The sequence below is a fragment of the Lupinus angustifolius genome, chromosome LG11 (assembly GCF_001865875.1).
Source record: "Lupinus angustifolius cultivar Tanjil chromosome LG11, LupAngTanjil_v1.0, whole genome shotgun sequence".
NCBI classification, from domain to species: Eukaryota; Viridiplantae; Streptophyta; class Magnoliopsida; order Fabales; family Fabaceae; genus Lupinus; species Lupinus angustifolius.
This window is the reverse complement of record NC_032019.1, coordinates 11,563,514-11,578,476: the sequence shown is the minus strand read 5'-3', so window position 1 is coordinate 11,578,476 and position 14,963 is coordinate 11,563,514. Positions and strand designations below refer to the sequence as shown.

General features: G+C 32.2%; 1 protein-coding gene across 1 annotated transcript; it reads left to right on the top strand.

Annotated features, from left to right (window-relative positions):
• Nucleotides 1,696-14,589, top strand: LOC109360097 (cucumisin-like). Its single transcript, XM_019604832.1, has 12 exons — nt 1,696-1,788; nt 2,367-2,455; nt 4,041-4,135; nt 4,229-4,469; nt 4,773-5,295; nt 5,431-5,534; nt 6,195-6,416; nt 6,509-6,620; nt 6,807-7,020; nt 7,996-8,530; nt 13,650-13,652; nt 14,579-14,589. Exons 1-10 carry the CDS (start codon nt 1,696-1,698, stop codon nt 8,520-8,522), a joined length of 2,220 nt encoding a protein of 739 aa, XP_019460377.1. The 3' UTR covers nt 8,523-8,530; nt 13,650-13,652; nt 14,579-14,589.

Sequence of the window (14,963 nt, the reverse complement as noted above, 5' to 3'; positions counted from 1 at the left end):
TGGTCTTTAGATTTTGGTTCAAGACACGTATGACAATGAGACTCCCTAGTGGTTAGAAATTTCTCAATCACGGATAGGTGCAAGGATTGGTTTTAGAGACTAAGGTTTGACTAAGACTTAGCGCGCATTTGGTATGGATTAAGTTTTTAGTTTCAGTTTATAAACTATGAGATTACAATCTATCAAGATTATAATCTGTTTTTTTGTACTACCAAGTGTATCCCCTCATTTTTTTGGTAAGGAACTAATCCATTTTGGGGTGCGTGACTGTCTCTTCCAACAAATGTTATTATTAAGAAACGAACCTTTGACCTTTTGGTCATTTTGGGATGTAGCGAGACCTTACACTACTAGATCAATACATTGTTGGTAGATTATAATCCATTTAAATTTGGGTACCTTAGCTGAAAACTGAATATAAACTAATCTATTTTGTTTTGGTAAGGTATAAAGATTATTTTTTTGACGTAGTAAATTACAGAAAGAAAATGGTATAAGGTTATTTGTTCATGTTTTGATTATTTTGGTTGTTTTTTACACTATTTTTTTAATATTTACCATCATATATATTTTTACTATAAAAATTTTTTAATTTTTAATATTGCATAACAAAAGCTAAAAAATATATATTAAAATAAAATACAATATAACAATCAATTTCAATATTAAAAAATAAGATGACGTACAAATAAATAGAAGTTGCTAAACTTGAATTATACACTTCATAAAATAAATAATACACAAATGTCTAGTTTTATACAAAAGTTTTAATAATCACATCCTTAATTGAAGAGTTATAGAGAGTTATGAAGTTTGGTGGTGATTATATGGAGAGTTAGGAAGTTTAGTGGAAGATTAAAAATGATGAGAGAGATAAAGTTATGATGAGGTAAAATGAGAAGTGGAAAAATTGGAAAAGAAATAAGCTAACCCAAAATAAATCAACCTATCATTTTGGAGCTTCTAATTTTCGTTTATTTTATTAAAAAAATTGAGTTTATAATTTTATTTATTGTGAAACACATAATTTAAAGTTTTAGCTTTTTTTTTAATAATAAACAAAAATTCAAAAGTTTAATGCATACCAAACATGCACTAACTTCATATATTATATAGATGTAATAATTTGGGTAAACATCATCAAAGCTTGTTCTTTCAACAACCAACTTCTATAATTTTTAACAATTTCCTTATGGAGTAAAGAATGAGAGAACTAATGAGAAAAAGAAGAGGTGGGGCCTTGTTCATTTTCCTAACATCTAAAGATGTTGAAAAAATGGTAGAACTTAGTTAACATCATTGAATAATCAAGGTGTAATTGTAAGACTATTCATTCTCTACGTGAATGAAGTATTAGTTTCTTCTCCAGGAGAGTCTAATATTAAGTATAGATTATGACCACCAAACATTTTTAATGGTTTAAATCTATATTTCTTTTTTAATTAAAAAAATTAGATATAATTTCATTTTCGCATTCTAATATTGGAGTGTCCAATACCGAAGATGATTCCATTTTAGAGATAAGGGGTTGTTTGGCAATGACCTACTTTTTCTTTGGACTATTGTCTTCTTTAATTGATTAGTGGGCATTTCTATAAAAGAAATAATAAAATGGATGGAGTGTAACATTTAGTTAATTCATGTGAGTCTATATAAACACATACTATCTTATGCTATGTTATTACTTGTCTTACAATGGACACTAGATTTTCTTCTCTTGTTTTGATTCTAATTACATTAACTACACTCCTGCTAATATGTCACTCCACCTCTCAAAATGACCTTAAGGCAAATATACTTGATCTCTCTTTATCACCCACAAACCTTTCATTGTCTATGATGGGCCTACTAATTTTTCATAGGATTTCAAATTCCCATGGTTCAATGTTTTAATTTTAAGGAGCAATAAATCCATTGGTCTATTAAGTTTTTGACATTACAAAAAATCATATGGTGTATGACTTTACACATTATCAGTCAAATTGGTTTGATTTCCTCTCAGGAACTCATAATCTTTTTTTATAGGGACCAAATATATTGAGAGTGTGAAATTCTACATCCAAGATAAAGTTTTTGTAATTTAAAGGGCCGACTATTAATATTTTTTTGGTCATACCCATGTATCCGAATTAATCATTTTCAAAGTGTGATTACTCCTCCCAACAAGTATTGCTTTCAGGAATTGAACTCTTTACTTTTTTGGTCATATGAAGATCTAGCGGAACCTTATATTATTTGACTAACTACTTTTTGGTGACTAATAATATAATTGGAAAGGAACAAATGTTAATGTATTATTGTCAAGAGTCATGACTTAATTTAGCAGATTTGCTTTTTTGTTTCTTATACTTATTCACTGAATGCAGACTTACATTATCTACACTGGCAACAGCATGGCAGATGAAACTACTTCTTTGTCTCTTCATAAAAACATGCTACAAGAAGTTGCTGACAGGTTATGTTATTCCATAAAAATATTTAGGCGCTATTTTTTTCGAATAAATTGATTATTAATCACTCCGCAATATTCACCTAGTAGGTGTGTTATGGGTATAGGGTTTACTTCACTCAATATATCATTTTTTACATTAATTTTCTTAAATATTCTTTATTACCATCCCGATACATAGTTCACTATAAGTTGAATTTACTAAGCAATATATATGGTGAATGTGAGAATTACGTAAATATGTAACTGACAACAAGAGAATTCCATTAAATTCACCTTGTGATAGAATTTGGGTTCACGGTGGGCCTTGTGGGTGTGATATAGGTGCGTGGTACATGGCCCATAGATAATGAGGGACCAAAATTTTATTTTTGAGAAAAAGACGTATATAACTTACACACGTAAGAGTTTTTATACTTTCACTGCATCATCATATATTCATTGTCTATTATCATTGACTTTTCAAAAAAAAATTTCTTAATGAAGAATAGATGATACACTGACTATATATAAATCTTTACACTATCCGAACGTAAATGTTACACTCATATTTTTTTTACATACACAAATAATATAGGATAAATATACTATTGTTTTTACTTTTTTTAAATTATTGCCTTATCAATTATATTACCTTATACATAAATTCATTTAATACTTTGTTAGGCATAATAATCATTGTTTTATATTATCACATAGTTGATCCATATGACCTGGCGTGAGAAAAAAAATATGGAGGAGGGATACACTTACTTAAAGAGTAAGTTTTTTAAACTTACCCCTCATCGTAGTCAGTAATTATAGGGAAATCCAATAATTTCAATTAGTGAGTAGATCTAAACCATTAGATATATATAGAATTGATGATTAAGATGTGAAGTAAGTTTAAAAATTTACTCTTGAAATAAGTGGACCAACACTAAAAATATGATATCAATTAAGAATCATTAAGAAATTGGTCTCAAAAAATATACTGAACTCTAGATTTTGAAAGAAAAAAAAAGTATATCTTATATTATTATAAGTTGTTTGAGACTTATCTTGTTCAAAAATTTATTGTGAAAAATAATATAATTAAATTATTTTGATACATAATGAGTACTTATTTTTATATTGACCTATAATTTGTTTTCTACTCTCATTTTTTGAAACTTTGACAAACAAACTTCCTATGGTTTTTTTTTATAAGTTTAGGCCCAAATTGTTTTCCATACTGAACCTTTGTAAGGTTTGGTTTGAAGTTAGATTTTGGAGGGGAATTGAAGAAAAAGAATACTTTCGAGTCATCTCATAAGTGTATTTCATGACTCTTAGGTCTTTCTTTTCTCTTTTTTTCCTTCTAAAAATTCAATTTCCAAACTAACTCTTAAGATGTCAATAGCTGGCTGTGTCCCTTGTGCATGATTAGGCTCACTACAAAAACTGGTCCAGGTAAATGTCGGGACAAAAAAGAATATAATGTTATGTGTCTCTACAGATTGAAGTTGGAAATTTATTGCATACTGAAATTAAAAAAAAACGTGAAGTAAAATTAATCCTTGACTTCTTTGTCTTCACTAATTTTCTTGAATTGTACTGTTCACAATTAAAGCAATTCTGCGCCTAAGTCTATTCTGCACCACTACAAACGTAGTTTCAATGGCTTTGTTGCAAAGTTGACAGAGGAAGAAGCTGACAGAATGGCTGGTGTGTGCATCAACTATTCTATTCTCTTCAACACTTGCTTGAATATTGTGCTTAGATTTGTAAATTTATTAACAAAGAAAATTCATAATGTAGGACATGATGGAGTAGTGTCTATCTTTCCTAGTGAAAAGAAACAACTCCATACAACAAAGTCTTGGGATTTTATTGGCTTTCCACAACAAGTGCAAAAGACAAGTGCTGAAAGTAATGTCATCATTGGAATAATTGACACTGGAATATGGCCAGAATCGGCAAGTTTTAATGACAAAGGATTTGGTCCACCACCTAGTAAATGGAAGGGAACATGCCAAACATCTAATTTCACTTGCAACAAGTACATATCTACTAAAACACACAAATACAATTAGAAATTTAGTTGCAGAATAACTTTTTACTTTATTACCAATATAGTACACTTTTACATAAGTCATGTTTCATATGCACAATTTTTTTCTTTAAATCACACATATGAAACACGACTTATGTAAAAGTGCGTTATATTAGTAATAAATTAAAATGTTACACTAAATGTGGAATAAAGTAGTCAAATTCCATGGTAAATTTTCCCATATACAATATCTAAGTTGACCAAAAAGTAAAGTACCAAGGACTAACAAATGTTTCTATGTCTTTGCAGTAAAATCATTGGTGCTAAATATTATAGAGTTGCTGGTGAAGGATCATTAAGAACTAAAGATTTAAAATCTGCAAGAGATCCATCAGGTCATGGGACTCATACAGCATCAACAGCTGCAGGGAACCCTGTTAGCATGGCAAGCATGTTAGGCCTTAAACAAGGAACAACAAGAGGCGGCGCGACATCTGCGCGGATTGCTGTATATAAAGTGTGTTGGTTTGATGGATGTGAAGATGCAGACATTCTTGCTGCATTTGACGACGCGATCGCGGATGGAGTTGACATATTGTCAGTTTCACTTGGAAGTACCAGTGGTCCTCAAAACTATTTTACAGATGCATTATCAATTGGTTCATTTCATGCTATGAGAAATAGAATATTCACAGTGTGTTCAGCAGGGAATTCAGGTCCAACACCTGGAACTGTCACCAATTTGTCACCTTGGTCAATTTCTGTGGCTGCTGGCACCACAAACAGCAAATTTGTTACCAAGGTTAAATTAGGTGACAATAGAACTTATGAGGTAAAGTACCATTATTATCCTATGCTAAAGCAAGCTTTATTTGTAGAATGCAAATTATACTAATTCTGTTTGCAATGAATCTTTATTTAAATACTTCTCTTTTATGTAAAAGCAATCTCTTTGTTTCATGATTAGGGAATCTCAATAAATACATTTGATCTTAAGGGAGAATTTTATCCTATAATCTATGGTGGAGATGCACCAAATACTACTGCAGGCACAGATGAATCTTCATACAGGTAACAGGGTCGGTCGTGACATATACTAGGCTAGGTGATGGGAATTTTGGGCCCAAATTTATAAACAAAATTAACTATGTGAAGTTTTTATTTTAAAGTTAGAACAAAATTCATAGTCTAAAATAAATTGTGACAGCGAGATAAAAATAAGTATTATTATATATGAAAATAAATTAATTATATATATTTTTTACAATAAATTTTAAATAAAAGATGTCTCATAAAAATAGTGTATACTTAAGTTACAATTTCTTTTCAAGGTCTTAAGACCAATATATTTGTGAGGAAAACTTAATGAGTCTTAAATAGTCTCATACTTTGTTCACATGTTGAAAGCTTATCTCAATTATATAGTAACTACTACATGGTAATATAAAAAATGATCATTCTAACTAACAAAGTTTTGAATGAATTTATGCATGGAGGTAATAATAATTGTTAATATGAAAAAGATAAAAAACAATAACATTTGTGTCAGATGGAGATAAAATTACTTTGTATGTAAAATCTATAGCCCTAATTAATTATGGTTATGTTCCACACACTTTCCTCACAACATAATAGTTGTGTCAAGTAACTAACTAAGATGACAATATGATTAAACAGTGCAAACATTACCAAAATCTTTAACTTATTGATGAAATTATCACCAAATTGCAGCCTTTGCTCAATCAAATCATTAGATCAAAATTTGATTAAGGGTAAAATAGTTCTCTGTGAGGATACAACCTATGATGGGTCAGGCCCCTTAAGCGCTGGTGCTGTTGGTTTCCTGACACAAGGTCAAAATTATAGGGATATTCCTTCATCTTTTCCCTTGCCTGGATCTTACCTTGACTTGAAGGATGCAGCCAATGTAAATGATTACATAAAATCTACAAGGTATAAAATGAAAGTTTCATGTCATATTTATATATGATAAGAACTTAGATAACCACATTTATCTAAGGTGAGTTCTTTGAAACAATTTGCAGGGCTCCAACTGCAACCATATATAGAAGTGATGAGTTAAAAGATACTATGGCCCCTCTTGTGGCCTCTTTCTCATCAAGGGGTCCAAACTTAGTTACACCTGAAATTCTCAAGGTATCTTTATGAGTGACCTAAAATCTCATTGAAAAGTGCTACATAGTTATAATCTTTTTGCCAAACTATAAATAGTTCCAACCACTTTATTTTTTGTTATTTTACTGTGGCTGTACTTGTACATTATTAATCCTGCACTTTAAACATTTTCACTAACAAAATTACTATTTTCTTTTCATATTTTAGCCGGATATTATTGCTCCTGGTGTAAACATTATAGCTAGTTGGTCTCCAATTTCATCTATTTCTGGAGTTGATGGTGATAATAGAGTATCACAGTTCAATATTTTATCTGGAACATCAATGGCTTGCCCACATGTGTCTGGAGCTGCAGGGTACATCAAATCATTTAATCCTTCATGGTCTCCTGCTGCTATCCGTTCAGCACTAATGACAACAGGTAATAGAAATACAAAAGTAGTATTTGTACAACCTCAATCCACAACATAGTTACATGATATACAATGTGCCATATATATGGGTTTCTACATTTTTTACATTACTATTACAAGATTTTCTTTATGATAAACTCGATAGGTATTATATAAAATTTAGTACGTGAATAAAAATTGAGATTCAAGCGACAATATAACTAGTAAATATGTTCCTCCTCATGTCAATAAATTTTATTGTTTAGGAGGAGTTAACTTACTTGTTTTTAGTCCAAGTAGCAACCATATTTGCTAAGATTTTTTTTTATTGTTCGATTGTTAGATTGTTAATGATAACTTTGGTTGGTTAATTTGATTTGCCCCATTCCATTTAGGATTAGACATAATCAGGGCTGTTTTTTACCTATGTCTCATTATTTGGACCATGTTCACCTCTTTTTCTTTTGGCTTCTATTGCATTGAGAAAATAGGTTTGATTGTCCATCCTTTTGATAGAATATATATAAGGTATCCACTGGAAAATTCAAGTAAAACTAATTGGATGTTCGACTCGGACCTATATGATATGACCTATTAATAAAAATATTCTAACACTCCATCCTTGTCATATATTTCATACATCACACTAGATAGATATTATATTCATGGAATACGATTCACTTTCAAGATGTCTTAGTGGTGAAATGGTAGACATGCAAGACTCAAAATCTCGTGCTAAAGAGCATAGAGGTTCGAGACCTCTTTTCAAGGCATAATATTGAGATCTCTTATTGAATATGAATAGGTTTGACAGTAGATCACGAAATTTTGGTGATCTTATCTATCTAATGAATGGGGAGTACATATCATTGTGCTGATAGAAATGAGTGGCGACACTCCTTAATCAGTATGTTTATACAACAATAAAGTTGTACATATAACTCTCCTCAATCAATATATTTATGAAGGAAGAAAATTAAATTTTTTCTGTGTGCTCCTTGCAGCTAAGCATCTGAGTCCCTTGACCGACCGTGACGCAGAATTTGGTTATGGAGCAGGCCAAATTGATCCTTCCAAGGCTGTTAATCCTGGTTTAGTATATGATGCTGATGAAAATGACTACATAAATTTTTTATGTGGACAAGGCTATAGTTCAAGGACTTTACAACTCATCACTGGGGATAACAACACTTGTTCTAAGACAACTTATGGAACAACAAGGGATCTAAACTATCCTTCCTTTGCTCTTCAAGTCCCACACTTCAAACCTAATGTAAGTGGCAGTTTTAGAAGGACTGTTACAAATGTTGGGTCACCTAGGTCAAGATATAAAGCCACTGTGATTGCTCCTCAAGGACTGAAAATCCATGTGATCCCTAGTGTTTTGTCATTCAACTCTCTTGGACAAAAGAAAACATTTGTGCTCACTATTGATGGAACAATAGAACAACCTATTGTATCAGCTTCTTTGGTTTGGAATGATGGTAAATTCAAAGTGAGGAGCCCCATTGTTGTGTTCAATGCATCATAATGGCTAGGGTTATGTTTCTAATAAGGAGAAGTAAAAGAATAAAGCATTTCCAGGTTTGCATGGGAAATGGCCTATGAGTTCATATTTCAGGAAACAACTATGAAAAGGTCCACATAAGCTTCATATCTAGGAACAATTAGGGTGTGTTTAGGATAGTGTTTCTAGAACTATGTTTCCATAATTTAAGGTTTGTAATCTAGGTAAGTGTGATAAACTAAATTTATGGTGGGATATGTTACTTTTGTGTGTTATTTGGATTGTGTTATCTAAAGTGACTTTTATATATGTTTACCATATTGTCCTTTAATTTATCATTTATTTTTATGTTTACTAAAAAATTAAATTAACCTTAATGTAGTAATTTGTTTTAAAATATAATTAAATTATTAAATTAAATGAATATAACTCCTACAGAAAACATCACAAGTTAATTAAATAAGAAACTCAACACATTCAGAACAATTAATAAATGTAAACATAGTTTTATATTTATTTCTCTCTTGATTAAACAAAAGATAGGTAGTCTATCTTTCAAAAGTTACCACTCCACATTAATATATATGGGTGGTACAGTCAGTAATAATATAGTAACATTAAAATTCACAATTAGAAAATATGTCAAGTTCTTAAAATATCCTAGAAATAGGAGGAAACTACGAAAGGATAAGATTTATCCTGATAGAAGCGAGAGGAGTTCAGAAATATAAAAAAAATAATAGAAAATATTACAAATATATTTTATACCATAAATAATAATTAGTAAAAAGTTATATATATGCAGAGATATAATTTATCAATTATTCCTTTAATTAGAATAACTAGTAAAGCATAAAAAATATGGCAAATAATGGATCATAGATTGGCGATAATCGAAACTAGAGCTGGTATGAATTGGTATATAAGTGATAGTAGATGAGAAATCAAAATTTATTAATAATAATAAATTACAAAGAAAGGGTCATGGCATGCTATAAAGCTCAATCGTAATAATTACATATATTAAAGGAAGAAAGTACATACTAGTAAATATTTTTGTTAGTATAGTTTGTAATTCAGCTTATTAGTTTTGTTAGTTATTAGTATTAGTTATGCTATACTTAGAAAGCACGCAGTTAGTTACAATGCTATAGGAGTAATCAATAATTGTAAATAAGTAACTTTGATCTCAATAATAAAAAGAGGAATATACATACATACAACTCTCTCAATCTTATCTTCTTTCTTGTTCTCATCATTCTTTCAATCTTCCATCATCTCATTTCTATATTCTTCTTCTTCTGCCTACACATTTCTACTAAGAGTGCATTCTGTTTGTTGTTGTTCCAATAGTGGTATCAAGATCTTTGTGTAAGATCTGGGTGAATCAAAATACTTGAAGGAAGGGACCTGAAACATAAGAAAGAAGGAGGTATATTCTGCGTGAATTCTAGAGGAAGTGAAGACAAATTCGTGAAGAAGAAGAGATGACAAAAAAATCCATAATGACAAACAACAATAGATTTGCCATGATCTTGCCCATACTTGATGACAAGAACTATGATAGGTGGAGGAACCAAATGAAAGTAATATTTGGATTTCAAGAAGTGTTTGAGATTGCTCATAATGGATACCAAGAAATTAGAGAGAATGCTATTGAAGCTCAAAGATCCACCTATAAAGAAGCAAAGAAGATGGTCTGCAAGGTATTATTTCTGATTCACTAGTGTGTAGATGGGGCAAACTTTGAGAAGATTGCTAGTGCAGAAATAGCCAAGCAGGCTTGGGAGAGCTTGGAGAAGAGTTATGAGGGTGCTACAAAAATAAAGTGAGGTTGTAGACTCTTCGAAGGCAATATGAACTACGCTAAATGGATGAAGGTGATACAGTTTCATTATACATAACCAAGATTTTATCTCTTACAAATTAGATGAGGTTATATGGAAATTAAAGGATATTAAAGACCAATCGGTGGTGGAAAAGGTACTTAGAAAACTAACATCTATGTATGATTATATAGTAGTTGCCATAGAAGAATCCAAGAACCTTGAAGAATACAAGGTTGAGGAGTTGCAAGCTCGAAGCTCTGAGTTGAGGCTGAAAAAAGGAACTTAGACAATATTAGTGATCAAGCACTCCAGGCAAGATTCAATAGAAAAGTTTATGATCAATGGAGAAGGAGAAATAAAGAAAGGAGACAGAACAACAAATGGAGATCCAATGAGAAATGTTCCTCATTTAGAAATTATGATAACAGTACCATGAGGACTACTGAGGAACATGATCAAAATAATTCCTACAAAAATTTAGAAAACAGAAGAAACACAAATAAGAAAAGAGTGCAGTGTTACAACTGCAGAAATTATGACCATTTTGCATCAGATTGCAAGTCCAACATATGGCAAAAAAGGAAGGAAGAGGAAGCTAGGTTGGCACAAGGTGAATGCTCATATGATTCTGCCTGCTTATGGCTACAACAAAGAGTGTTCAAGAGCAAGCTAAAGATGTTGAAGGTATTGATTTCTGGTACTTAGATACTGGGTGCTCAAACCACATGACTGGAAGGAAGGTGTGGTTCATAACTCTTGATGAATCTGTGAAAAGTAAAGTGAAATTTTCTGATCTCAGTTCAGTTGAAGCTAAAGGTATTGGCAAAGTCATGATTCAAAGAAGAGATGGTAGAAGATCCTACATATCTATTATACTCTATGTACCTAAAATGAAAATCAATTTGATAAGCCTTGGGCAATTGTTGGAGAAAGGGTACATAACCAAGATGAAGAATGAAATTTTGAATGTGTTTGATAAGGACAAGCAGAGGATCCTAAAAGCACCTCTCTCCTCAAATAGAACATTCAGAATTCAGATTCATATTGGTAAGCATAAGTGCTTTAAAGCAACAAGAGATCAAAATTCTTGGTTGTGGAACCAAAGATATAGGCATCTAAACTTCAAAAGTTTAGAACATTTGAGTAAGAATGGATTTGTGATTTGACTAACACAAATCAGAGTGCCTGAGTCAATCTGTGATGAATGCATAGCAGGTAAACAAGCAAGAAACTCATATGTATCTCGTGTTTCTTCAAGAACACATAAACCACTTGAGCTAGTCTATAGTGATGTATGTGGTCCATTTGAGGTAGATTCAATTGAAGGAAACAAGTACTTCCTAACCTTCATTGATGATCATACTAGAAAAGTATGGATTTATCTGTTAAGGAGAAAAATGAAGTATTTAAGAAATTTCAGAGATTTAAGGCACAAGTAGAGAGACTGTGTGATCTAAAGTTGAAACAACTAAGATCAAATGCTGGAGGAGAATACATGTCAACTGAATTCAGTGAATACTGCACCAGAGAAAGAATTTATCATGAGGTGATAGCTTCATACACACCTCAACACAATGGCACTACTGAGAATGAAAACAAAACCATACTCAACATGGCTAGAAGCATGCTTAAAACCAAGAGATTACCAATTTTTTTTGGGGAGAAGTAGTGTCAACTGTAACATACATCATCAACAAATGTGTTATGGTGATGTACCTGAAGAAGCTTGGGCAAGCCTTAGACCAAGTGTGAGTCACCTTAAGGTCTTTGGCTCCATTTGCTATGGTCATGTACCTGGAGTGAGAAGGAAAAAGCTGAATGATAGAGGTGAGAAGCTTATATTCCTTGGTTATCATACAACTGGTGCATACAAGGCTTAAGATCTACAAAATTAGAGGTTTACAATAAGTAGAGATCTCAAATTTGATGAAATCCAACACTGGAACTGGAATCAAAGTGAAGTCACCACAAGTGGCATGGAAACTAGGCTACAAAATGATGAAGTTGATGAAAGGATTAATGAGTGTGTTGAAAGTGAATCTTAAAAAATAAAACATCACAAAAACACAATATCCCAAAGGACTAGACAACCTCCATCTAGATTCAGGGACTATGAAGTCTTCCCTGAATCTTCAATCACTACTAAAGGTGACTTTGTGCATATGTCACTTCTTACTAAAATGGAACCATTGTGATTAGAAGAAGCACTTGATCAAGCACACTGGGTTGAGGCTATGATGGAGGAGTTAAGTTCCATTGAAAGAAATACCTCATAGACATTAACAAGCCTACCAGATGGGTATTCAAAACAAAATTGAATCCAAATGGTGAAGACTCTAAGCACAATGCCAGACTAGTAGCTAAGGGATTTCTACAGAAGCAAGACCTTGACTATGATGAGGTCTTTGCTCTAGTTGTAATGCTACAAGCAGTGAGATTGTGGTTGCAATGACAACTTACAAAAAATGAGAGATCTATCAAATGAATGTGAAGTCAACCTTCCTAAATGGACCTTTAGACAAAGAGGTGTTTGTGACAGAACCACCAGGGTTTGAGGCTAAAGGAAAAGAAGAATTGGTGTTCAAGTTGCATAAGGCACTGTATGGACTCAAGCAAACTCCAAGAGCGTGGAACAAAAGGATAGACTCATTCCTATTGAAACTTGGATTTACAAAATGCACCACTAAATATGGTATATACGTAAAAGGGACATACACAACATACTTGCTAATCCTATGTCTCTTTGTAGATTATCTCTTGATAATATGAGGGGAAATCAACAATATCTCTAAGTTCAAGCATGAGATGCAGTCAGAGTTTGAAATGACAGACCTTGGTGAACTATCCTACTTCCTTGGCATTGGATTTATAAGAAGTAAGTATGGCATATTTATGCATCAAAGTAAACACATCAGTGATGTGCTACAGAGATTTAAGATGAAGGGTTGTAACTCAGTGGCAAGTCCTGTTGAAATGGGTTCAATGTTATGTCAAGAAGAAGGTAATCAACTTGTGGGTAAAACTTTATATAGACAAATGGTAGGATTATTGAGACATGCTTGCAACTCTAGACCAGATATTGCATATGGAGTTCGTCTAGTAAGTAGGTTCATGGAATCACCTCAACAAGCTAACCTAGGTGCAATGAAAAGGCTACTAAGATACTTGAAAGGAACCATTGTCTATGAAATCTTGTTCCCCTCAAAATCATGTAGCAGCAACTACAAGATGGTTGGGTACTCTGATGCAGATTGGTGTGGTGACATTTTAGATAGAGAATAACTACATGGTACTTATTTCAACTAGGCAATGCAACTGTGAGTTGGTGTTCCAAGAAATAGGATGTAGTTGTCTTATCCTCATGTGAAGCTGAATATATTGTAGCAAGCATGAGTGCATGCCAAGCTGTGTGGGTAAATGTTTTAATGGAGGAATTGAGGCTTAAAACAGAAGAAGACATGCAACTAATGGTAGACAACAAGTCTACCATCAACATGATTTGATGCATGCTAAATTAAGGAGGAGTGTTAGTATAGTTTGTTATTCAGCTTGGTAGTTTTGTTAGTTGTTAGTTATGCTATACTTAGCAAGTAGGTAGTTAGCACAATGTTATAAATAGAAATAATCAATCATTGTAAATAAGTAACTTTGATCTCAATAATACAAAGAGGAATATATATACATACAACTCTCAATCTTATCTTCTTTCTTGTTCTCATCATTCTTTCAATCTTCCATCATCTCATCTCTATATTATTCTTCTGTTGGCTATGCATTTCTACTAAGAGTGCATTCTGTTTGTTGCTATTCCAATAGTTTTAGGGTACATAGACCAGTAAATTGAATATTATATATAGTTTTTGGAACTTAATATAATTTTATAGAGACTGTTTTACCATGCCAATTAAGTCATTTCTCCAACCCCTAATACTAGGCAATTGATTTCCCCGTCATAAGGAGGCATGGAGAGCAATTAGATCTGCTAAGAGCTCAAGAGTGGTTGTTAGGTTATAAATACTTGTATGAGAGTGTATAAGATATTATTTTGTCAGCATTGTTCATATGGGGACATGTTTGGTCCAACCATTTTAAATATTGTGTATAATGTCCTTAAGTAGCTTAAAAGTAGCTTAATTCTACTCCCCTCACGGTCAATTATTCCCTATAAAAGAATAAAAATAATGTATGAGCATAATTTAATTTGTTTGTGAAGTTTATTCTATTCCTAATAACTCAGGTAACCATGTGAAGGTGGATTATATCCCAAATAAGATTGAAGCTGAATCAGGTGATGTTCTCCAACATAACATGATCTAAAAGGATACGTGTCATGCCTCCGACACCTACGCATACATGTATATGTAAACAAATTTTTAAGTGGGAACTTCTTGCTCTAGACATGCAAATCAAATATTAACAAGTGCAAAATTATTTGGACTATGTTAAAGATAATTAAGCATATCTATTCATCTCAATTTTGCAGAAGCTATTGATGGAGGATTTGGGAGAAATATTTTGTTTGAAGAACTTTGGACAGAAAGAGAAGAGAGAAAGAAGAGGATGCAAAAGGGAGAAAAATATTTCTATTTCTCATTAAGCAAAGATATGTAGATTTATACCCAAAATGGAAACTATT